This window comes from Cherax quadricarinatus, chromosome 42, assembly GCF_038502225.1.
Source record: "Cherax quadricarinatus isolate ZL_2023a chromosome 42, ASM3850222v1, whole genome shotgun sequence".
NCBI classification, from domain to species: Eukaryota; Metazoa; Arthropoda; class Malacostraca; order Decapoda; family Parastacidae; genus Cherax; species Cherax quadricarinatus.
In genome coordinates, this window is record NC_091333.1 from 15,983,922 (window position 1) to 16,011,576 (window position 27,655).

A 27,655-nucleotide genomic window follows, 5' to 3' on the forward strand; every position below is an offset into this window, starting at 1 on the left:
ATAGAAAACTTAAGACACTGTGGATAAAATATGGTATCTGCCTACACTACTACTCTATTACACTTGCTGCAAATACTGCAAATATTCCTGGTGGAAATATTCAGGGACTCAGAAAACTACCCTTGGTGTTTGTCTACGTCTTTATTACTCTTAGTTCCTACCTTAGCTGGTAACTTGGCTTACGGCCAGGGACTACAAGCCTTTCATTTGTACCTGTGTTCGTAATACCATATGACTTGTAGATGAATGGTTCAGATAACCGACAAGTTGATAAATTAGACACATGTGCAACACTTGGGTATCTTTAATGAGGAAACGTTTCGCCACACAGTGGCTTTATCAGTCCATACAAAGGAGAATCGTGAAAAACAGGAGGAGTTTGAGGTAATCAGTCCCTCAACCTTGAGTCGATGTAATCAGTCCATCAATCTTGAAAAGAATACAGCATATGTGCGAGGAAGTTGCTTATATACTGTAGGCAGAAGAGGTGCATCAGTCGTAGGTGGTAACACATTTGTCCAATGTGGACAAATGTATAGGTCGACTGATGAAGCCACTGTGTGGCGGAACGTTTCCTCATTAAAGATACCCAAGTGTTGCACATGTGTCTGATTTATCAATACCAGGTGACCGCGGTGTTGTGTCCTCTCACAGCTTACTGACATTAGCCAGCCACCTCCATTATCAATGTTCAAGAAATATCAAAGTATTTTATCCACAGTGGTATGTTACCAACTTTTCTGGAAAAATACCCTGACTTTGTCCACTGTAAACAACGCATTACTACTTAAACTTTTATTTGTGTGTATACCTTTGATATACCTTTGAAGAGTTTTGAGAGTTAATCTGAGTTAATCTGAGCCCGGCCATGGGCCAGGCTCGTCTGGTGCTTGCTTGGTCAACCAGGCTGTTGCTGGTGGAGGCCCGCTGCCCCACATATCCATCACAGCCGTGTTTCTGATATCTTCTGGTAAGATGTTGAATAGTCTGGGACCCCGGATGTTGATACAGTGTTCCCTTATTGTCCCCACCGCACCCCTGCTCCTCACTGGGTTTATTTTACAGTATGTTGTTATGGCAGGGTGCAGATTTGGGATCAAGCCCTCCAGTACTTTCCAGGTATATATTATCATGTATCTCTCCTCCGCTCCAGTGAGTACATGTTCAAGACTTGAAGGCGTTCCCAGTAGTTTAGGTGCTTTACTGACTCAATGTGAGCCGTTAACGATCTCTGTATTTGTTCCAGCTCCGATATTTCTCCTGCTTTGAACGGGGCCGTCAGCACTGAGCAATATTCTAAGTGAGGGAGCACTAGCGATTTGAAGAGTGTCACCATCGACATTATTTCCCTTATTTTGAAAGTTCTCAGTACCCACCCCGTCATCTTCCTGGCTGTCGTGATCTTTGTCTTGTTATGGTCTTTAAAAGAAAGGTTCGCTGACATAATTATTCCCAGGTTTTTTACATATTCCTTACGTTCTATTTATGACCTAATCCATGTCTGCATAAACGACTCATTACGATTGTAACCAGATATAAACATGTAAATACTTCATTACCAGTGTAACCTGTTCACCTATCACAACTATTACGTACCTCTGTAATCTTTTGACTACCACCCACACCATGGGTATGGGGTGACTACCACCCACACCATGGGTATGGGGTGACTACCACCCACACCATGGGTATGGGGTGACTACCACCCACACCATGGGTATGGGGTGACTACCACCCACACCATGGGTATGGGGTGACTACCACCCACACCATGGGTATTGGGTGACTACCACCCACACCATGGGTATGGGGTGACTACCACCCACACCATGGGTATGGGGTGACTACCACCCACACCATGGGTATGGGGTGACTACCACCCACACCACGGGTATGGGGTGACTACCACCCACACCACGGGTATGGGGTGACTACCACCCACACCACGGGTATGGGGTGACTACCACCCACACCACGGGTATGGGGTGACTACCACCCACACCATGGGTATGGGGTGACTACCACCCACACCATGGGTATGGGGTGACTACCACCCACACCATGGGTATGGGGTGACTACCACCCACACCACGGGTATGGGGTGACTACCACCCACACCATGGGTATGGGGTGACTACCACCCACACCATGGGTATGGGGTGACTACCACCCACACCACGGGTATGGGGTGACTACCACCCACACCATGGGTATGGGGTGACTACCACCCACACCATGGGTATGGGGTGACTACCACCCACACCACGGGTATGGGGTGACTACCACCCACACCACGGGTATGGGGTGACTACCACCCACACCACGGGTATGGGGTGACTACCACCCACACCACGGGTATGGGGTGACTACCACCCACACCACGGGTATGGGGTGACTACCACCCACACCACGGGTATGGGGTGACTACCACCCACACCACGGGTATGGGGTGACTACCACCCACACCACGGGTATGGGGTGACTACCACCCACACCACGGGTATGGGGTGACTACCACCCACACCACGGGTATGGGGTGACTACCACCCACACCATGGGTATGGGGTGACTACCACCCACACCATGGGTATGGGGTGACTACCACCCACACCATGGGTATGGGGTGACTACCACCCACACCACGGGTATGGGGTGCATAATAAAAATGTTAAACTAAAATCCATTATCAAACTGAGAGTCTGAGACTAATATTGTTGACTGTATTAAGAGCCCTCCATATATACCTGTAGTTACCTGTACATCGCCCCTTCGGCTTTGTCTCGGACAGTCTTGTTAAAGAATAAAGCCTTGTTAATGGATAAAGTCATGTTAACCAGGCTGTCGATGCTTGCAGCAAGCAACTCGACACAGGCTGATGGCGGCGTAAATACAATTTGTGATCTACATTAGCCACATATGTGGACTGCTAATGTACTTTCAAAGGAGAACTTTTTTTTTATATTTTATTTAAAACAGTGCGATACAAATAGCAGAAATATATTAAAAAGATACACGACAAAAGCTTACTGCACTAGAATTTCACTTAACCCGAAACATAATATTGATACCATACTGCACAGTGGTAATACACACACACACAACACACTGTATATTACAATGGTAATACACTCTCACACACAACACACTGTATATTACAGTGAATATACACTCACACTCAACACTATACATTACAGTGATATTGTTTTATTTGTTAAAGAACATCTCTAACAAGGTTACTTATACAAAACATCAAACACTGGAAATTATAAAGATTGTACAATAAAACAAGAGATATAAAAAAAAAACTAAACACGCACAATGACACACATACACAAGCACACATAGGTGAGGTTTCTGCCTGTCAACACACGTATGCGAGACTAAATCTAAGATCTCAGGTGCTTAACAGAGCACCACGATACTCAAACATTAATTTAGGCGATTATCACAAGATCTTAACATACATAGGTATTTAGGATACAAAGAAGGAAACAGGATAATACTAAAAGTCACAAAAACATCCAATATAACAAAACAAAACTACGATGTGAAATTTTACATCTCAGCGGAACTAAGAAAAAAATGATGCAAGTAGTTACATGTAATATAATATTACTGAAAAGCAGACTGTAACACAGCATAAAATATAACATAAAATAAGAACCAGTAGCTTATGCTAGGAATTTTTTTTTTTTTTTTTTTTTTTTTTTTTTAAACAATTACAATTGAATCAAAATCATTAAAGACACCTATAACATATTTGAGTCATTGAAAATTTTCATCATAAAGTCCTTGAAATGATTTATGCATGATAAATGATAATATGCAATCGTAGTGCAACACATTTCTAAATGATAACTTTTTAGTTGCTGAAACCCTCGGGGCAATAACCATATTGCCCATAGATATCAAAACTCAATTATACATCCTTATAAACAGCTCTCCATGCTCACACCCATGTCTAGGAAAATAGCCCGTTGTGTCCCCTTACCCACTTTGCAAATCCCATAAATCCCTTAATGTGAAATTTCGATAACCCTCACTAAAATCTCTCTCCCATCTCCCTCCATACACCCCTTTATTCCTACACTGTGTCCTATAAAAAGTTGCTGCCAACGCATTAATTCTTGCACGCACGTCCGCCTCCCTCATAGCCCACATCATGTATATATAATCCGTAATCATATACCCAATCGCATTCTCAACCCTTTTATTCACCCCAGTTATATCTAAACTTAAAACCCTCAAGACCTGCAAACCCCCTCCCCCCACTAACCTTAAAACCTTACCCAATACAATCGCAAAAATACACCGTATGATAAATAGTCGCCAATCCACCACAATCCTTGCATTCCCCATCCTCTCGTATTCTCTTATAGAATAAAACCATTCCTGACGGCAATATTCCATGTAAAAATCTATACATAACTTCTCTGACTTTAGGTTTTAAACGCAATTTGTTTAAACGCCCCCAAATATTACGCCAATCATACATCGGATAAACTCCTTCTACCGCCGCTACCAAAGCCTTACCATCTGCCCTATCAAGATTTCTCAATTTAATATGTAAAGGTTCCCTCACGTTTATAAATACCCGTAACATTGCCTCACCTATCATGAACTCCCTACCCCCCCACCACCGTCGCATATCCTGATGTATCCTATGAAGACCGTCTCCTTTCACCCCTCCCTCCCGCTTATAACTATGTTTTAAATACATACTTATTATCCTCTTTTCGACATCTATAAGACCCAGCCCTCCACGGCCAACGGGGAGTGTGACAACCGCTCTACTTAACCATTCGCTCCCTGTTCCCCAAATGAATCTAAAAACACTTTTTTGTAGCCTTTTTAACTCACAACGAAGTATCGGAAATATTACCGTAACATGCCATAGTTTACTATATAATAGCACATTCGTTGTAATCACCCTTTGTTGCAAACTTAAATTAGCAGCTCTTAACCCACTAAGACGCTTCAGAACACTATCAACGATACGCACGGAATTTATTTGCTGTGCTAACTTGATATCATTTACATAAACGATCCCACATATCTTTATTTGGTCCACCCTTTTCCACCTTTCAGCAACCATTCCGTCCTCACGTGACCCTTTTCCAAGATTCATATACTTTGTTTTCCCCATGTTGATCGTCATGCCAGAAGCCTTTTCAAAAACTTTCACTAACGTTTCTACCCGAATCAAATCCATGTTTTCTCTCACCAAAATCGTCGTATCGTCGACATATCCAACAATGCCCGCTCCCCCATCCCTTACATTACCCATCCCCTTTGCTTCCAATAAAACCCTTATCCCTCTATAAAAGGGATCTTGAAAACAAGCAAAAAAAATTTGTGAAAGGGGACAACCTTGACGCAAACCCCTTCCCATCTGAATTCGATCTCCCAACCTCCCATTCACCTGCACACGCAAGGTTGCCTCCTGATACATTAATTTGGCCCATGATATAATTTACGCCCCAAACCCCTGCCATCTCATGATCTTCCATAACGTCTCCCGTTCCACACTATCATATGCCGCCTCCCAATCTATAGCCAATACCCCCCCCCTTCCTAATCTTACTCTTTCTTCAATAAAACTTCTAATCATACCGTGACCTACATACATAGACCTGCCCGGCACCCCATATTGTCCCTTGTCAATCACTCTGCCCAGGACTTTTTTTATTCTGTTAGCCAAGATCCTTCCAAAAATTTTATAGTCACCACATAATAACGAGATTGCACGATAATCTTTAACCGTTAATGGCTCGCCTTTAGGAACTAGGACGACCACAGCCAACCTTTGTTGTTCCCCTAAAACCCCATCCCGCTTCATTATATTGAATAAACGTACCAAAAACCCCTTTAAAACGTTCCAATTTTGAAGATAAAAGTCGCTGGGCAACCCATCAATTCCTGGCGCCTTACCCAATTGCGCCCCAGATAAAGCCTCCCAAGTCTCACACTCCGTTATCGGCCCTCCCAACATCAAACGATCATGCTCCTCCAGCTCACACTGCACAAACCTACCGATTGACTGCAATGCAATTTCACTTATTCCCACACTTTGCGTTTTCAATTTAACCCAAGCATCTATATACCCACTCATACCCTCCGTCGTCGTCAACACCTGATTCACTCTATACCCCTGCATACCTACCTGAACATTCAACCCCATTAACTCCATTGCTTTGCGACGTCTGTGTTGATTCCTCAACACACACGCCGACGGCCGATCTCCCCACAAAACCTCTTCGATTCCACCCTTAAGCCTTTCCCCATCAAACCTTTCGTTTTGTAAATTTCGTAGTTGCTCCTTAATTCTTTCAATTTCTATAACAGGATAATTAGCATTCGCTTGTACATAGCAGTCGCGCAACTGCCCCTCTAAATATCGTTGGAAACCATATTGTAACTGACTATATCTCACTCCTTGACTAATATAATATTCCTTAATTCGCTTTTTGGCTATCGTTTCCCACCAATTAACCAAATCCACATCTCCAGGTGCTTCAACCACAAGGCGTTCCCACATATGCCCAAAAGACAAAAGACTTTCCTCCCTCTTCAATAACTTTACATTTAATTTCCAAAAAGATGGACCCCTTCTAGGCACACCCTCAATATCTACATCCATTACAACTCCTCTGTGATCCGAAAAAACCACATTTATCACATTCACTCTCCGCACTGTAATCGCACTAGACACGTACATTCTATCCAATCTCGCCGCATAATCTCGTCTAATAAAAGTATGCTCCACCATGCCACCCCCCCCACACACATCCATTAAACCCACACTCGTCAATAAATCTCCCAGGAATCCCAAGCAACAACCCGCTCCTCGAGGCTCCACATCTTTTCGTCGTATTACACAATTCCAGTCGCCCCCTATTATCGCTACATTTGGTAAACTACGTAGATAATATACTAATACATCTTGTACAAAATGAGTTTTAAGTCGTACATCTCCCTCGGCCGGCCCATATACACATACAAAACTTATGTGTACTCTACCCCATAAACCATCCACCCTAATCACTCTCCCCTCCCCCCTTTCACTATGCCGTACTACAAACGGGCTATTTTCCTTTACCAGAATGGCGACGCCTCCTTTTAACCTCGTCGCATATTCCATATACACATCATAACCATCCATTTCTAACTCATATCCAATTCTGTAATTGTGTTCTTGGATAAATACCACATCCACATCTAGACGCACCAAAAATTCATTAAACCACTTTCGCTTCCGCTCAGATCTCAAACCGTTAATATTTATTGTCAAAACCTTAAAGTCAATTAATGGGGTTTTCCTTTAGTTCTAGGTATAGACTTTTCACTTATACATTTTACACCACCTCTATCCCTCCCCCCTTTTTTGGGAATCACCTTGATAAACCCTTGTTTCGTGGATTCACTGTTCCCTGTCCTCTGTACATCCGCCCAAGACTTTTTTCCTGGCCTTTGGGCAGGAGTAAGCACGTCGTCTGAGTCTGATGGGGTCGCAGTTCGCTTTCGCGTCCTACCCTCCACCTGCATTGGGATTTCTTTAGTACTATCGTGATGCACCTCCACTTCTGCTACATTTACCGTCATACCATGCGACACACTAGACTCAATGCTTCCATCCGTCGCCTCACCATGATTTTCAACCGATCCCAAAATTGCACCTGGATCCTCCACACGGTTGACGATCGACTCGTCTAACAAAACATCCAGTGCCTTCACTAAAGACGCCGCTACATCCTCTTCCCCCATAGTGGGCAGAGTCTCTTCAAGTACTTTATTTATGTCCAGTGACGGTGATTCTTCTCGCTGTTTTGCATCCTCCAAAGCATTCTCCTGCGCTTTTTCTACCTCTTCACTCCAAGATGACCGTTGTAGAGACGGATGAGCATAAGACTGTTCTCGTCCCTCAACTTCCTCGACCTCTTCCGATTGTTGCTGTTGTGATATTTGGAGATTCCCACGACGCTTACCACACTGTGCCGCTATGTGGTCATACGACCCACACAGCCGACACGTACGACGTTGCCCCGCATATGTTACATATACTTGAGTTCGAAATGCTTGCAACATAATATAGGACGGTATGGGATGACGTAAGGTCATTTTGACTGAATATGTTCCCTCCAAACTTCCAGCATAAGGTCCTGCGGCCCACCGACCTGCAGAGGCCATATGAACCGTACCATAATTACGTAGTTCATCTTTTATAACAAAATCAGTCGCTTCAAAAGGCACATTCTTGATTTTTACCCATGTGTAGTATCGTGATACATCATGAAGACGTACTGATACAGCTGAATTGACGGCTATAATGGTCTCTTGATACTTATCCACCACTGCTTCGTAGACATTTGCTGACGTCATTTTAACGAAAATCCGTGTCGTCCCATTAAGTGCTACACCACATATCTCTTCATTTGCGATACCGTAGGTATCACGGATAATCGCCGGTAGTAACAAATCCATCGTGGCTCCCGTGACAGCCCCACGGGTCAACTCAACGCAAACAGTGTTGATGCGCCTGTTGCTATGCAGCGCCATGTTGGAAAATGAGCAGCACACGTCCTCACTACTCAATGGCTGTTGACGAACTAACAAAGGAGAACTATCAAATAAAATCCAGGGACTGAATATCAACATGAGAAAGTGTTGGTCCTGCCATTTAATGAAAAATTTCGTAAACCTTTACACGTTTTTAAACCAATTTAATGGGAAAATGAGTATTAAAAACACTAGGGTAACAATGTTAGCGAGCAGAGCTGCTCTGTTAGATATGTACAACACACTTCAGCAGTTACAACATCAGGAACCATTATATTAATTGGTAAAGGTAACTTCGCTGAGTGGAACCCGGCCCGGGTCTCCTACATATAATTACCTAGTTGTGGTTGCAGGGGTCGAGTTACAGCTCCTGGCCCCGCCTCTTCACTGGTCGCTACTAGGTCACGCTTCCTGCTCCATGAGCTTTATCATACCTCTTCTTAAAGCTATGTGCGGATCCTGTGACCCGACCCTGGTTTCGTACAGTGACCCGGCCAAGCCCGTAGTTCAGTTGGCAGAGGACTCGGTTTACATACAGAGGTCCGTGGTTCGATTCCCGGTACGGGTAGAAACACTAGGACGTATTTCCTTAAGACACCTGCTATCCATCTTTACCTAGCAGTAAATAAGTACCTGGGAGTTAGTCGACCGATGTGGGTCGCATCCTGGGCACAAAATTAACCTTAGATACCCGTATTGCTCTGCATAACAAGAGTTTTTTGTATATAGTACGTTATTGATGTCAGCTACGACTGTATAAGTTGTATTATGTATTCATACAAATAAAGATTATTATTATTCAGTGGCCCGACCGATATTGTCTGTATTAACTGGGAAGTTACCTGGAGTATACCTGGAGGGGGATTCAGGGGTCAACGCCCCCGCGGCTCGGTCTGAGACCAGGCCTCGTGGTGGACCAAGGCGTTATCAACTAGGCTGTTACTGCTGGATGCACGCAAATTGACGTACGAACCACAGCCCGGCTGGTCAGGTACTTTAAGTGCCTGTCCAGTGCCTTCTTGAAGACAGCCGGGGGTCTATTGGTAATCCCCCTTATGTATGCTGGAAGGCAGTTGAACAGTCTTGGGCCCCTGACACTTATTGTGTTGTCTCTCAGTGTACTCGTGGCACCCCTGCTTTTCATCGGAGGAATGTTGCATCTCCTGCCGAATCTTTTACTTTCATAGGGAGTGATTTTCGTTTGCAAGTTCGGTACAAATCCACGTGCCCGTGGCCTGGAGGCTAAAGCTCTCGCTTCACAAGGCGAGGGTCTGGGTTCGATTCCCATGGAGGGTAGAAACATTGGGCGTGTTTCTTTACACCGATTGTCTATGTTCCCCATCAGTAAAACGGGTACCTGGGTGTTAGTCGACTGGTGTGGGTCGCATCCTGGGACAAAACTGACCTAATTTGCCCGAAATTGCTCAGCATAACAACCGGCTTTCTATACAGTATGTCACTGATGTCAGCTAGGCCTGTATACCTTGTACATGTACTTATAGAAATAAAGATATTAGTATTATTAGTAGTAAGTGTATATTATCATGCATCTCTCTCGCCTATGTTCCAGGGAATACAAACCTAGGGACTTCAACCGTTCCCAGTAATTTAGGTGCCTTATCGTACTTATGTGTGCCGTGAAAGTTCTTTGTAAACTCTCCAGGTCAGCAATTTCGCCAGCCTTGAAGGGGGCAGTTAGTGTGCAGCAGTATTCCAGCTTAGAGAGAACAAGCGATTTGAAGAGAATCATCATGGGATTGGCATCCCTAGTAGATTGGCATCCTAGCAGATGTGGTAGATACATTGTTGTGGTCTTTGAAGGCGAGATCCTCTGACATTATCACTCCCAGGTCCTTCACACAACTTTTTCGCTCTATTTTATAATAAAGTTAGAAATTGTTGTATACACTGATACAGTTTTAATTTCCTCAAGTTTTCCATATCTGAGTAGTTGAAATTTCTCTTCATTGAACTTCATATTGTTTTCTGCTGTCCATTTAAAGATTTGGTTGATGTCCTCTTGGAGTCTTGCAGTGTCTTCGATGATGGTCACTGTCATGGCAATTCGGGTGTCATCCGCAAAGGAAGACACAGAGCTATGGCTTACATCTGTCTATGTCAGATATGAGGATGAGGAATAGGATGGGAGCGAGTACTGTGCCTTGTGGAACAGAGCTTTTCACCGTAGCTGCCTCGGACTTTATTCTCTTCACTATTACTCTTTGTGTTCTATTTGTCAGGAAGATATAGATCCATCTACCAACTTTTCCTGTTATTCCTTTATCACGCACAAAATGCGTGATAAAGGAATAACAGTTGTTGAAGGCTTTTGCAAAGTCTGTGTATACTACATCTGTATTTTGTTTATCCTCTACAGCTTTATTATATACAACAAAATTTTTATATTTAATCACAAACCCTTGAATATTATAACTGCTTGATGTACTTAAGGTCCTTTACACTGTGTTTGACAACAACTCTCCTCCATCTTTGATATAACCTGTTCCTCATTATTGTGTTTTTACCTAGTTATATATATATATATATATATATATATATATATATATATATATATATATATATATATATATATATATATATATATGAAGTCATTTAAAATTAAGTCCTTTCTAAAATTTTCTCCTATACGTTTAAAGACATATTTTTTCATTAATGTTAATGTAAACATTTATAATTTTGTACCAAAAGAACATTAGAAAACTTACCTAACCTTATTATAACAAGCGCAGTTTAATTTAGCCTAACCCAACTAAATATATTTTAGATAAGTTTACAATAATTTAATAATAAATAAACACAATGGCCCGGTGGCCTGGTGGCTAAAGCTCCCGCTTCACACACGGAGGGCCCGGGTTCGATTCCCGGCGGGTGGAAACATTTCGACACGTTTCCTTACACCTGTTGTCCTGTTCACCTAGCAGCAAATAGGTACCTGGGTGTTAGTCGACTGGTGTGGGTCGCATCCTGGGGGACAAGATTAAGGACCCCAATGGAAATAAGTTAGACAGTCCTCGATGACGCACTGACTTTCTTGGGTTATCCTGGGTGGCTAACCCTCCGGGGTTAAAAATCCGAACGAAATCTTATCTTATCTTATCTTATGAAATATATTTTTTGTCAGGTTCAGAATGATCTTTGCAAAATTATTGCACACACAAATTTTCGCTTGCCTTATTCGGCAAGAAGAGCATTGCTATTTAAGCCAAAACAGCAAGTTTTACCTATTCGGCACGACATATATACACTGAGAACTTCAGAAGAAATTACAGATTGCAAGATTTTATGTATCATTGCACTTCTTAATACAAGTATACAACAGTGCTTAACTATAAGCTTTTCAGTGGAGATAATGATGATAATGATGATAATGATGATGATAATGATGAAAACGATAGTGGTGATGTAATGTAATGGTACACAGAAAATAAACTTGACTCTCTTACCTTAGGACTGGGCATAACAGAAAACGTATTCATAATTCTATCTGGGTATTCCTCTCGTATCTTGGAGATGAGCAGAGTGCCCATACCAGAGCCCGTGCCGCCCCCCAGTGAGTGCTTCAACTGGAAACCCTGCAGACAGTCACAGTTCTCCACCTCCTGTCTCACTATGTCAATAACAGAGTCGACCAGCTCAGCTCCTTCAGTATAATGACCCTTGGCCCAGTTGTTGCCAGCACCGCTCAGACCTGTCTCAAACAAACACTTTATCAACATTAAAACACCAGCACCGCTCACACCTGCCTCACACAACAACTTTATCAACATTAAAACACCAGCACCGCTCAGACCTGCCTCACACAAACACTTTATCAACATTAAAACACCAGCACCGCTCAGACCTGCCTCACACAACAACTTTATCAACATTAAAACACACTTAAGTTCCCCCATTGTATAATACCATGTTCATTTTTCCACTATAATCTACAGCACAACCGTCCTCGAATATTTGTTAAGTTATACCATGAATTAAAGAAAGATCCTGGACTTCACCTTACCAAACAGATAAAACAAATGTGATAGTAATTATGGACAAGGTAGATTATAGTGGAAAAATGAACATGTTATTAGAAGACCGGGGAACTTATGTGCCTCTTAACGTGAAAATCATCAAAGATTTCTTTCATGAAAATCACTTTCAATGTCAAATCAGTTTCAATGTCAAAGAACAACATATGAACGGAGGAGCACTGCAGAAGGTCTACTTGCATATGCTAGGCAGTTCCTACTCACACCAAGTTTTATTATTATTATTATTATTATTATTATTATTATTATTATTATTACATCAGTGAAGAAGTCCCAAGTCATCACCACTACCATGATCAACATCGCCACCAGTACCATGTCATCACCACTACCATGGTTAACATCACCACCAGTCCCATGTCATCACCACTACCATGGTCACCATCACCACCAGTCCCATGTCATCACCACTACCATGGTCACCACCACCACCAGTCCCGTGTCATCACCACTACCATGGTCACCATCACCACCAGTCCCATGTCATCACCACTACCATGGTCACCATCACCAACAGTCCCGTGTCATCACCACTACCATGGTCACCATCACCACCAGTCCCATGTCATCACCACAACCATGGTCACCAGCACCAGTCACGTGTCATCACCACTACCATGATCAACATCACCACCAGTACCATGTCATCACCATTACCATGGTGAACATCACCACCAGTACCATGTCATCACCACTACCATGGTGAACATCACCACCAGTACCATGTCCTCACCACTACCATGATCAACATCACCACCAGCACCATGTCATCACCACTACCATGATCAACATCACCACCAGTACCATGTCCTCACCACTACCATGGTGAACATCACCACCAGTACCATGTCATCACCACTACAATGATCAACATCACCACCAGTAACATGTCATTACCACTACCATGATCATAATCACCACCAGTACCATTTCATCACCACTACCATGGTGAACATCACCACCAGTCCCGAGTCATCACCACTACCATGATCAACATCACCACCAGTACCATGTCATCACCACTACCATGATCAACATCACTACCAGTACCATGTCATCACCACTACCATGGTGATCACCACCAGTACCATGTCATCACCACTACCATGATCAACATCACCACCAGTACCATGTCATCACCACTACCATGATCAACATCAATACCAGTACCATGTCATCACCACTACCATGGTGATCACCACCAGTACCATGTCATCACCACTACCATGGTGAACATCACCACCAGTACCAGGTCATCACCACTACCATGATCATCACTACCAGTACCATGTCATCACCACTAACATGATCAATATCACCACCAGTACCATGTCATCACCACTACCATGGTGAACATCACCACCAGTACCAGGTCATCACCACTACCATGATCATCACTACCAGTACCATGTCATCACCACTAACATGATCAACATCACTACAAGTACCATGTCATCACCACTAACATGATTAATATCACCACCAGTACCATGTCATCACCACTACCATGGTGAACATCACCACCAGTACCAGGTCATCACCACTACCATGATCATCACTACCAGTACCATGTCATCACCACTACCATGGTGAACATCACCACCAGTACCATGTCATCACCACTACCATGATCAACATCACTACCAGTCCCGAGTCATCACCACTACCATGGTGAACATCACTACCAGTTTACCTGGAGTTTACCTGGAGAGAGTTCCGGGGGTCAACGCCCCCGCGGCCCGGTCTGAGACCAGGCCTCCTGGTGGATCAGAGCCTGATCAACCAGGCTGTTGCTGCTGGCTGCACGCAAACCAACATACGAGCCACAGCCCGGCTGATCCGGAACTGACTTTAGGTGCTTGTCCAGTGCCAGCTTGAAGACTGCCAGGGGTCTGTTGGTAATCCCCCTTATGTGTGCTGGGAGGCAGTTGAACAGTCTCGGGCCCCTGACACTTATTGTATGGTCTCTTAATGTGCTAGTGACACCCCTGCTTTTCATTGGGGGGATGGTGCATCGTCTGCCAAGTCTTTTGCTTTCGTAGTGGGTGATTTTCGTGTGCAAGTTCGGTACTAGTCCCTCTAGGATTTTCCAGGTGTATATAATCATGTATCTCTCCCTCCTGCGTTCCAGGGAATACAGGTTTAGGAACCTCAAGCGCTCCCAATAATTGAGGTGTTTTATCTCCGTTATGCGCGCCGTGAAAGTTCTCTGTACATTTTCTAGGTCGGCAATTTCACCTGCCTTGAAAGGTGCTGTTAGTGTGCAGCAATATTCCAGCCTAGATAGAACAAGTGACCTGAAGAGTGTCATCATGGGCTTGGCCTCCCTTGTTTTGAAGGTTCTCATTATCCATCCTGTCATTTTTCTAGCAGATGTGATTGATACAATGTTATGGTCCTTGAAGGTGAGATCCTCTGACATGATCACTCCCAGGTCTTTGACGTTGGTGTTTCGCTCTATTTTGTGGCCAGAATTTGTTTTGTACTCTGATGAAGATTTAATTTCCTCATGTTTACCATATCTGAGTAATTGAAATTTCTCATCGTTGAACTTCATATTGTTTTCTGCAGCCCACTGAAAGATTTGGCTGATGTCTGCCTGGAGCTTTGCAGTGTCTGCAATGGAAGACACTGTCATGCAGATTCGGGTGTCATCTGCAAAGGAAGACACGGTGCTGTGGCTGACATCCTTGTCTATGTCGGATATAAGGATGAGGAACAAGATGGGAGCGAGTACTGTGCCTTGTGGAACAGAGCTTTTCACCGTAGCTGCCTCGGACTTTACTCTGTTGACGACTACTCTCTGTGTTCTGTTAGTGAGGAAATTATAGATCCATCGACCGACTTTTCCTGTTATTCCTTTAGCACGCATTTTGTGCGCTATTACGCCATGGTCACACTTGTCGAAGGCTTTTGCAAAGTCTGTATATATTACATCTGCATTCTTTTTGTCTTCTAGTGCATTTAGGACCTTGTCGTAGTGGTCCAATAGTTGAGACAGACAGGAGCGACCTGTTCTAAACCCATGTTGCCCTGGGTTGTGTAACTGATGGGTTTCTAGATGCGTGGTGATCTTGCTTCTTAGGACCCTTTCAAAGATTTTTATGATATGGGATGTTAGTGCTATTGGTCTGTAGTTCTTTGCTGTTGCTTTACTGCCCCCTTTGTGGAGTGGGGCTATGTCTGTTGTTTTTAGTAACTGAGGGACGACCCCCGTGTCCATGCTCCCTCTCCATAGGATGGAAAAGGCTCGTGATAGGGGCTTCTTGCAGTTCTTGATGAACACAGAGTTCCATGAGTCTGGCCCTGGGGCAGAGTGCATGGGCATGTCATTTATCGCCTGTTCGAAGTCATTTGGCGTCAGGATAACATCGGATAGGCTTGTGTTAATCAAATTTTGTGGCTCTCTCATAAAAAATTCATTTTGATCTTCGACTCTCAGTCTGGTTAGCGGCTTGCTAAAAACTGAGTCATATTGGGACTTGAGTAGCTCACTCATTTCCTTGTTGTCATCTGTGTAGGACCCATCTTGTTTAAGTAGGGCCCCAATACTGGACGTTGTTCTCGATTTTGATTTGGCATAGGAGAAGAAATACTTTGGGTTTCTTTCGATTTCATTTATGGCTTTTAGTTCTTCCCGCGATTCCTGACTCCTAAAGGATTCTTTTAGCTTAAGTTCGATGCTTGCTATTTCTCTGACCAGTGTCTCCCTACGCATTTCAGATATATTGACCTCTTTTAGCCGCTCTGTTATTCTTTTCCGTCGCCTGTAAAGGGAGCGCCTGTCTCTTTCTGTTTTACATCTACTCCTCCTTTTTCTTAGAGGAATAAGCCTTGTGCATACATCGAGTGCTACCGAGTTAATCTGTTCTAGGCATAAGTTGGGGTCTGTGTTGCTTAGTATATCTTCCCAGCTTATATCGGTTAGGACTTGGTTTACTTGGTCCCACTTTATGTTTTTGTTATTGAAGTTGAATTTGGTGAATGCTCCCTCGTGACTAATCTCATTATGTCGGTCTGGGGCTCCGCGCATACATGACTGGACCTCAATTATGTTGTGATCTGAGTATATTGTTTTTGATATGGTGATATTTCTTATCAGATCATCATTGTTAGTGAAGATGAGGTCTAGTGTATTCTCCAGTCTAGTAGGCTCTATTATTTGCTGGTTTAAATTGAATTTTGTGCAGAGATTTAAAAGCTCGCGTGAGTGTGAGTTTTCATCAGAGCTGCCTCCTGGTGTTATTACTGCAACAATATTATTTGCTATATTCCTCCATTTTAGGTGCCTTAAGTTGAAATCCCCCAGGAGCAAGATGTTGGGTGCAGGAGCTGGAAGGTTTTCCAGACAGTGGTCAATTTTTAACAGCTGTTCCTGGAATTGCTGGGATGTTGCATCCGGAGGCTTGTAGACTATCACAATGACTAGGTTTTGGTTCTCGACCTTTACTGCTAAAACTTCCACTACATCATTTGAGGCATTTAGCAGTTCTGTGCAAACAAGTGACTCTGCAATGTACAGGCCAACCCCCCCCCCCTTTTGCCTGTTCACTCTGTCACATCTGTATAGGTTGTAACCTGGGATCCATATTTCGTTGTCCAAGTGATCCTTTATGTGGGTCTCAGTGAAAGCCGCGAACATTGCCTTTGCCTCTGCAAGCAGTCCACGGATGAAAGGTATTTTGTTGTTTGTTGCTGGCTTTAGACCCTGTATATTTGCAAAGAAGAATGTTATCGGACTGGTGGTATTGTTGGTACTGGGGGGGGATTTTTTTTCCCGGCATTAGTATCTGTATCTGTTGGTTTGGAGTGGAGGCCATCGACTGTGGTTCCACTCCAGGAATGACTGGATTTGGTGTACGATTTCTGCCATTTCCTGCCAGTTTTTTTTCCTTCCTGGCACTAAAAAACCTCTCCCTCTTGAGTGGCTGTGGCTACCCAGGTTTTCCCATGGCCTGGATGTTTTGTATCTTTTTGTCCCCTTTAGATGGTATGCCTGGCAATTTAAGTTATAGCACAGTCTTTCCTGTACTGAAGAGGTACACAGTTCAGGGTGAAAAAGCTTACAGGAAGGGAGTTTGCATTTTCCTGTTGTCATATGGGCATGGCATTTCCTAGGGTGGTCATAGTTGCACGTCCCATCTGTTTTTCCAGATTCCCCATGCCAGCAGATACCGAGTGCATAGTATGTGCACAGGCTTGGTTTCCGTTTGCCTTGGGTTTCTGTGACTGTATTCCCTGTTGGTGCATGTTTCCCTGTCTTACTTCTATCCTCCCTAGCACCAACAATGGAGCTCCCACCATTTGTTTTTGGTAATATATCCTCACTATTGCTAGTGGAGTCCTCTTGTTTGCTATTTCCTGCGGTATTTCTAGTTTGCAATATTGGTTTTATCTTATCTTTGACTACACTTGTTTCCCTACTATGGCTCCTGTCCCCTATGAGGTCATTCATATGTATTCCTTCCTGCGTATAATTCCCGACTACCTGGACAAAATCTCCAGCTTCACCATTACTGTCTCCCAGGACAGCATCTCCAGCTTCCCCATTACTGTCTCCCAGGACAGCATCTCCAGCTTCACCATTACTGTCTCCCAGGACAGCACCTCCAGCTTCACCATTACTGTCTCCCAGGACAGCACCTCCAGCTTCCCCATTACTGTCTCCCAGGACAGCACTATCAGCCCCCCATTTACTGACTACCAGGACATCATCTCCAGCCTTACAGTTTCTGACTACATGGCCAGTATCAAGGGCAGTACCATTCAGCCCGGACTTTTTATGTTCCCATCTGTTGTAGAAAGCTTCCAGGTTTTCTATGAAAGCAGCTTTGATGTTGACCTCTTTTAATACCCTTGTGATTTTAGTCCACAGATTTATCTCATTTGGGCATACCCAAAAACACTTCCCTGTTTTAATACTGCTTGTAGCTAGTTCTTGGATATCTGCACAAGGGGCGTGACACCAATTTCCACAGAAATGACAATTTATGCATGTGGAAGCCCGTTTGTTTGACTGACCACAGACTACACACAGCTTCATAATGATTTGAATGGTTGATTTACTGCAATTCTACTAGCAACCTCTTGAATATTCTATTAATAACCTGCTAGGTGGTGCACAACGAAACCGTTTGAAACCAGTCCAGGGTTCGGACCAGTCAAGGGTTTGGACCAGTCAAGGGTTCGGACCAGTCAAGGGTTCGGACCAGTCTATCTGATCTGATCAGTGGGTCACTTATTTAAACCATACTGGTCGGTGAATTGAGCTAACACATGAAGGATCTACTGGAAATTATCTACCCGAGTAATATGTGATTTGATTGATACAAAAGTATAACTTGCGTGTTGAAGAGCCGGTGACTGCTGGCACTCCTACAATGACGAACGGTCGAGCCTCCACCTTTGTTTATCAATCGCTGTATCTAGCTTCTCTATTTTTTTTTTTTTTTTCGGCTCCACCACAATAAATGCTATATTATCACTATAGTTGACTGGTGCAAATTTGGAGGAAGGGCGCTTTTTCTGTAGTAATAATTGCTTCTCGTTGTGTATATTGCGACCGCTGGTAACTACAGGTTATATGAAATTCACAGTAACGTCTGGTATTTCAAGAAAAAGAAACTAATGAAAGTCACTCCACTCCACTAAGTACCATTATAATACTGGTTAGTTGCTACTACAACACTGTATTCTGCTATTCACTGGTATCACTAGATTATATGCGAGTACACTAGCAGGCCAGGAAGATTATTAAAAACAGCTGACCTGTGGTAAGTTTCTGGCGACTTCTGGCACCTGCCTCTATAGGCTTATCACTTCATTTACAAATTCACCTGTTTTCAAATGACACTTTAGCCTTTATCAGCAATATACTAGGGAGCCACTGTAGTATACACTATACACTATGTATACTCAATGCTTTCAGGGAGACTTTCTTTCCTCTGACACAAAGTTCAATATTATTATTTTTCCACACGGGACAGGATTATGATTCCCCTCTGGCAGTAAACTCTGCTAGGTAGTGCACACAATTCTCCTTTTTTTTATTCAGTATATAATGTTTTCCGCCCAAGATTGGTTCCAGGCGCTAGAGGGATGTATCGTATAGGATTGATGACACAAATTAAAGTTCTAGCACGTAAGAGCGACCGTGAAAACACCAGAAAACCGGGAGCACAACGAGGCACGCTGACACGCTGACACGGGACCCACACCAGAGTCCAGTACCATGTCATCACCACTACCATGATCAACATCACTACCAGTACCATGTCATCACCACTAACATGATCAACATCACCACCAGTACCATGTCATCACCACTACCTTGGTGAACATCACCACCAGTACCATGTCATCACCACTATCATGATCAACATCACCACCAGACCCAGGTCATCACCACTACCATGATCAACATCACCACCAGTACCATGTCATCACCACTACCATGATCAACATCACTACCAGTACCATGTCATCACCACTAACATGATCAACATCACCACCAGTACCAGGTCATCACCACTACCATGATCAACATCACCACCAGTACCATGTCATCACCACTACCTTGGTGAACATCACCACCAGTACCATGTCATCACCACTATCATGATCAACATCACCACCAGACCCAGGTCGTCACCACTACCATGATCAACATCACCACCAGCACCATGTTATCACAACTGCCATGGTGAACATCACCACCAGTACCATGTCATCACCACTACCATGATGAACATCACCACCAGTACCATGTCATCACCACTACCATGATCAACATCACCACCAGTACCATGTCATCACCACTACCATGATCAACATCACCACCAGTAACATGTCATCACCACTACCATGATCAACATCACCTCCAGTACCATGTCATCACCACTACCATGATCAACATCACCACCAGTACCATGTCATCACCACTACCATGATCAACATCACCACCAGTACCATGTCATCACCACTACCATGATCAACATCACCACCAGTACCATGTCATCACCACTACCATGATCAACATCACCACCAGTACCATGTCATCACCACTACCATGATCAACATCACCACCAGTACCATGTCATCACCACTACCATGATGAACATCACCACCAGTAACATGTCATCACCACTACCATGATCAACATCACCACCAGTAACATGTCATCACCACTACAATGATCAACATCACCTCCAGTACCATGTCATCACTACTACCATGATCAACATCACCACCAGTACCATGTCATCACCACTACCATGATCAACATCACCACCAGTACCATGTCATCACCACTACCATGATCAACCTCACCACCAGTACCATGTCATCACCACTACCATGATCAACATCACCACCAGTACCATGTCATCACCACTACCATGATCAACATCACCACCAGTACCATGTCATCACCACTACCATGATCAACATCACCACCAGTACCATGTCATCACCACTACCATGATCAACATCACCACCAGTACCATGTCATCACCACTACCATAATCAACCTCACCACCAGTACCATGTCATCACCACTACCATGATCAACATCACCACCAGTACCATGTCATCACCACTACCATGATCAACATCACCACCAGTACCATGTCATCAATATCATGGTGTTATTTACAGTCAAATCACTCATAAATCACTTCTATTCAGTACTATTTTTGTAAATACAATTGAACGGGGTCATTCAAAATTGAGCAGCGCGTACAATGAAGGTCTTTTTACATGTTATTCAAGTCTGGATGAACTTTTTCAATTGTATATACAAAATATTACAAGACATAAAGGACCTTTATAAGGAAGGTAACTGTGAATGTTTATATTAGTAGAGCTTCACTTAAGTATAATTATGATACATAGTGTACATTTTCTAGGCTAAACTAAAACAAAGTCATCATGACTGTTTGATGTTGTCATCATGATTGTTTGATGCTGTCATCATGACTGTTTGATGCTGTCATCATGATTGTTTGATGCTGTCATCATGATTGTTTGATGTTGTCATCATGATTGTTTGATGCTGTCATCATGACTGTTTGATGCTGTCATCATGATTGTTTGATGCTGTCATCATGATTGTTTGATGTTGTCATCATGATTGTTTGATGCTGTCATCATGACTGTTTGATGCTGTCATCATGATTGTTTGATGCTGTCATCATGATTGTTTGATGTTGTCATCATGATTGTTTGATGCTGTCATCATGACTGTTTGATGCTGTCATCATGACTGTTTGATGCTGTCATCATGATTGTTTGATGCTGTCATCATGACTGTTTGATGCTGTCATCATGATTGTTTGATGCTGTCATCATGACTGTTTGATGCTGTCATCATGATTGTTTGATGCTGTCATCATGACTGTTTGATGCTGTCATCATGATTGTTTGATGCTGTCATCATGACTGTTTGATGCTGTCATCATGATTGTTTGATGCTGTCATCATGACTGTTTGATGCTGTCATCATGACTGTTTGATGCTGTCATCATGACTGTTTGATGCTGTCATCATGACTGTTTGATGCTGTCATCATGATTGTTTGATGCTGTCATCATGACTGTTTGATGCTGTCATCATGACTGTTTGATGCTGTCATCATGACTGTTTGATGCTGTCATCATGACTGTTTGATGCTGTCATCATGACTGTTTGATGCTGTCATCATGACTGTTTGATGCTGTCATCATGATTGTTTGATGCTGTCATCATGACTGTTTGATGCTGTCATCATGACTGTGTGATGCTGCCATCGTGACTGTGTGATGCTGCCATCATGACTGTGTGATGCTGCCAACATGACTGTGTGATGCTGCCATCATGACTGTGTGATGCTGCCATCTTGACTGTGATGCTGTCATCATGACTGTGTGATGCTGTCAACATGACTGTGATGCTGCCAACATGACTGTGCGATCCTGCCATCATGACTGTGATGCTGCCATCTTGACTGTGATGCTGTCATCATGACTGTGTGATGCTGTCAACATGACTTTGTGATGCTGGCTTCATGACTGTGATACTGCCATCATGACTGTGTGATGCTGCCATCATGACAGTGATGCTGCCATTATGACTGTGTGATGCTGCCATCATGACTGTGTGATGCTGCCATCATGACTGTGTGATGCTGCCATCATGACTGTGTGATGCTGTCATCATGACTGTGATGCTGTTATCATGACTGAGTGATGCTGCCATCATGACTGTGATGCTGCCATCATGACTGTGTGATGCTGGCATCATGACTGTGATGCTGCCATCATGACTGTGTGATGCTGCCATCATGACTGTGATGCTGCCATCATGACTGTGTGATGCTGGCATCATGACTGTGATGCTGCCATCATGACTGTGTGATGCTGCCATCATGACTGTGTGATGCTGCCATCATGACTGTGTGATGCTGCCATCATGACTGTGTGATGCTGCCAACATGACTGTGTGATGCTGCCAACATGACTGTTTGATCCTGCCATCATGACTGTGATGCTGCCATCATGATTGTGTGATGCTGCCATGATGACTGTGTGATGCTGCCATCATGACTGTGTGATGCTGCCATGATGACTGTGTGATGCTGCCATCATGACTGTATGATGCTGCCATCATGACTGTGTGATGCTGCCATCATGACTGTGTGATGCTGCCATCATGACTGTGTGATGCTGCCATCATGATTGTGTGATGCTGCCATCATGACTGTGTGATGCTGCCATCATGACTGTGTGATGCTGCCATCATGACTGTGTGATGCTGCCATCATGACTGTGTGATGCTGCCATCATGACTGTGTGATGCTGCCATCATGACTGTGTGATGCTGCCATCATGACTGTGATGCTGCCATCATGACTGTGTGATGCTGCCATCATGACTGTGATGCTGCCATCATGACTGTGTGATGCTGCCATCATGACTGTGTGATGCTGCCATCATGACTGTGTGATGCTGCCATCATGACTGTGTGATGCTGCCATCATGACTGTGTGATGCTGCCATCATGACTGTGTGATGCTGCCATCATGACTGTGTGATGCTGCCATCATGATTGTGTGATGCTGCCATGATGACTGTGTGATGCTGCCATCATGACTGTGTGATGCTGCCATCATGATTGTGTGATGCTGCCATCATGACTGTGTGATGCTGCCATCATGACTGTGTGATGCTGCCATCATGATTGTGTGATGCTGCCATCATGACTGTGTGATGCTGCCATCATGACTGTGTGATGCTGCCATCATGATTGTGTGATGCTGCCATCATGACTGTGTGATGCTGCCATCATGACTGTGTGATGCTGCCATCATGATTGTGTGATGCTGCCATGATGACTGTGTGATGCTGCCATCATGACTGTGTGATGCTGCCATCATGATTGTGTGATGCTGCCATCATGACTGTGTGATGCTGCCATCATGACTGTGTGATGCTGCCATCATGACTGTGTGATGCTGCCATCATGATTGTGTGATGCTGCCATCATGACTGTGTGATGCTGCCATCATGATTGTGTGATGCTGCCATCATGACTGTGTGATGCTGCCATCATGACTGTGTGATGCTGCCATCATGACTGTGTGATGCTGCCATCATGACTGTGTGATGCTGCCATCATGACTGTGTGATGCTGCCATCATGATTGTGTGATGCTGCCATCATGACTGTGTGATGCTGCCATCATGATCATGACTGTGTGCTGCCATCATGACTGTGTGATGCTGCCATCATGACTGTGTGATGCTGCCATCATGACTGTGTGATGCTGCCATCATGATTGTGTGATGCTGCCATCATGATTGTGTGATGCTGCCATGATGACTGTGTGATGCTGCCATCATGATTGTGTGATGCTGCCATCATGACTGTGTGATGCTGCCATCATGACTGTGTGATGCTGCCATCATGATTGTGTGATGCTGCCATCATGACTGTGTGATGCTGCCATCATGACTGTGTGATGCTGCCATCATGATTGTGTGATGCTGCCATCATGATTGTGTGATGCTGCCATGATGATGCTGCCATGTGATGCTGCCATCATGAGTGTGTGATGCTGCCATCATGACTGTGTGATGCTGCCATCATGACTGTGTGATGCTGCCATCATGACTGTGTGATGCTGCCATCATGATTGTGTGATGCTGCCATCATGACTGTGTGATGCTGCCATCATGATTGTGTGATGCTGCCATCATGACTGTGTGATGCTGCCATCATGATTGTGTGATGCTGCCATCATGACTGTGTGATGCTGCCATCATGACTGTGTGATGCTGCCATCATGACTGTGTGATGCTGCCATCATGATTGTGTGATGCTGCCATGATGACTGTGTGATGCTGCCATCATGATTGTGTGATGCTGCCATCATGACTGTGTGATGCTGCCATGATGACTGTGTGATGCTGCCATCATGATTGTGTGATGCTGCCATCATGACTGTGTGATGCTGCCATCATGACTGTGTGATGCTGCCATCATGACTGTGTGATGCTGCCATCATGATTGTGTGATGCTGCCATCATGACTGTGTGATGCTGCCATCATGACTGTGTGATGCTGCCAACATGACTGTGTGATGCTGCCATCATGACTGTGTGATGCTGCCATCATGACTGTGTGATGCTGCCATCATGATTGTGTGATGCTGCCATCATGACTGTGTGATGCTGCCATCATGACTGTGTGATGCTGCCATCATGACTGTGTGATGCTGCCATCATGATTGTGTGATGCTGCCATCATGACTGTGTGATGCTGCCATCATGACTGTGTGATGCTGCCATCATGATTGTGTGATGCTGCCATCATGATTGTGTGATGCTGCCATCATGACTGTGTGATGCTGCCATGATGACTGTGTGATGCTGCCATCATGACTGTGTGATGCTGCCATCATGACTGTGTACTCACCTATTTGCTCACCTATTTGTGGTTGCAGGGGTCGAGTCCTAGCTCCTGGCCCTGCCTCTTCACCGGTTGCTACTAGGCCCTCTCTCTCCCCGCTCCATGAGCTTTATCAAACCTCGTCTTAAAACTGTGTATGGTTCCTGCCTCCACTACGTCATTTTCTAGGCTATTCCACTGCCTTACAACTCTATGACTGAAGAAATACTTCCTACTATCTCTCTGACTCATTTGTGTCTTCAACTTCCAATTGTGGCCTCTTGTTTCTGTGTCCCCTCCCTGGAACATCCTGTCCTTGTCCACCTTGTCTATTCCACGCAGTATTTTATATGTCGTTATCATGTCTCCCCTGACCCTCCTGTCCTCCAGTGTCGTCAGGCCGATTTCCCTTAATCTTTCTTCATAGGACATTCCCCTTAGCTCTGGAACTAACCTTGTCGCAAACCTTTGTACTTTCTCTAGTTTCTTGACGTGCTTTATCAAGTGCGGGTTCCAAACAGGTGCTGCATACTCCAGTATGGGCCTGACATACACGGTGTACAGTGTCTTGAATGATTCCTTACTAAGGTATCGGAATGCTGTTCTCAGGTTTGCCAGGCGCCCATATGCTGCAGCAGCTATCTGATTGATGTGTGCTTCCGGAGACATGCTCGGTGTTATACTCACCCCAAGAACTTTCTCCTTGAGTGAGGTTTGCAGTCTTTGGCCACCTAGCCTATACTCTGTCTGTGGTCTTCTGTGCCCTTCCCCTATCTTCATGACTTTGCATTTGGCAGGATTAAATTCGAGAAGCCATTTGCTGGACCAGGTGTCCAGTCTGTCCAGGTCTCTTTGAAGTCCTGCCTGGTCCTCATCAGATTTAATTCTCCTCATTAACTTCACATCATCTGCAAACAGGGACACTTCTGAGTCTAACCCTTCCGTCATGTCGTTCACATATACCAAAAATAGCACTGGTCCTAGGACCGACCCCTGTGGGACCCCGCTCGTCACAGGTGCCCACTGTGATACATCATTACGTACCATGACTCGTTGTTGCCTCCCTGTCAGGTATTCTCTGATCCATTGCAGTGCCCTTCCTGTTATATGCGCCTGATGCTCTAGCTTCTGCACTAATCTCTTGTGAGGAACTGTGTCAAAGGCCTTCTTGCAGTCCAAGAAGATGCAATCAACCCACCCCTCTCTCTCTTGTCTTACTTCTGTTATTTTATCATAAAACTCCAGAAGGTTTGTGACACAGGATTTGCCTTCTGTGAATCCGTGCTGGTTGGCATTTATACTCCTGTTCCGTTCCAGGTGCTCCACCACTCTCCTCCTGATAATCTTCTCCATAATTTTGCATACTATACACGTCAATGACACAGGTCTATAGTTTAGTGCCTCTTTTCTGTCTCCTTTTTTAAAAATGGGAACTACATTTGCCGTCTTCCATACCTCAGGTAGTTGCCCAGTTTCCAGGGATGTGTTGAAGATTGTGGTAAGTGGCACGCACAACATATCTGCTCCCTCTCTAAGGACCCATGGGGAGATGTTGTCCGGTCCCATTGCCTTTGAGGTATCGATGTCCCTTAGCAGTTTCTTCACCTCCTCCTCATCTGTATGTATGTCGTCCAACACTTGTTGGTGTATTCCTTGCTGGTGTCCCCATCTGGTCTGTCCCCCCAGAGTCCTTCCTGTCTCTACTGTAAATACTTCCTTAAATCTCGTGTTGAGCTCCTCACATACCTCTTGATCGTTTCTTGTGAGTTCTCCACCTTCTTTTCTCAGCCTTATCACCTGGTCCTTGACTGTTGACTTCCTCCTAATGTGGCTATACAGCAGTTTCGGGTCAGATTTGACTTTCGATGCTATGTCGTTTTCATACTGTCGCTGGGCCTCCCTCCTTATCTGTGCATACTCGTTTCTGGCTCTTCTACTAATCTCCTTGTTTTCCTGGGTCCTATGCCTCCTGTACCTTTTCCATTCTCTGTTGCACTTAGTTTTTGCCTCCCTACACCTTCGGGTAAACCAAGGACTCGTTTTGGTCTTCCTATTATTTCTGTTTCCCTTGGGAACAAAACTTTCCTCTGCCTCCTTGCACTTTGTTGCCACATATTCCATCAT

At 44.2% G+C, this 27,655-nt stretch overlaps 1 protein-coding gene across 1 annotated transcript in view; it reads right to left on the bottom strand.

The window, feature by feature from the left end:
- LOC128695719 (tubulin beta-1 chain-like) overlaps positions 1–27,655 on the bottom strand; it is a 109,923-nt gene that overhangs the window by 12,351 nt on the left and 69,917 nt on the right. Inside the window, exon 4 of the mRNA XM_070093317.1 lies at positions 12,021–12,265. Within this exon, the coding sequence (XP_069949418.1) occupies positions 12,021–12,265 (245 nt within the window). The remainder of the gene's footprint in view (positions 1–12,020; positions 12,266–27,655) is intronic.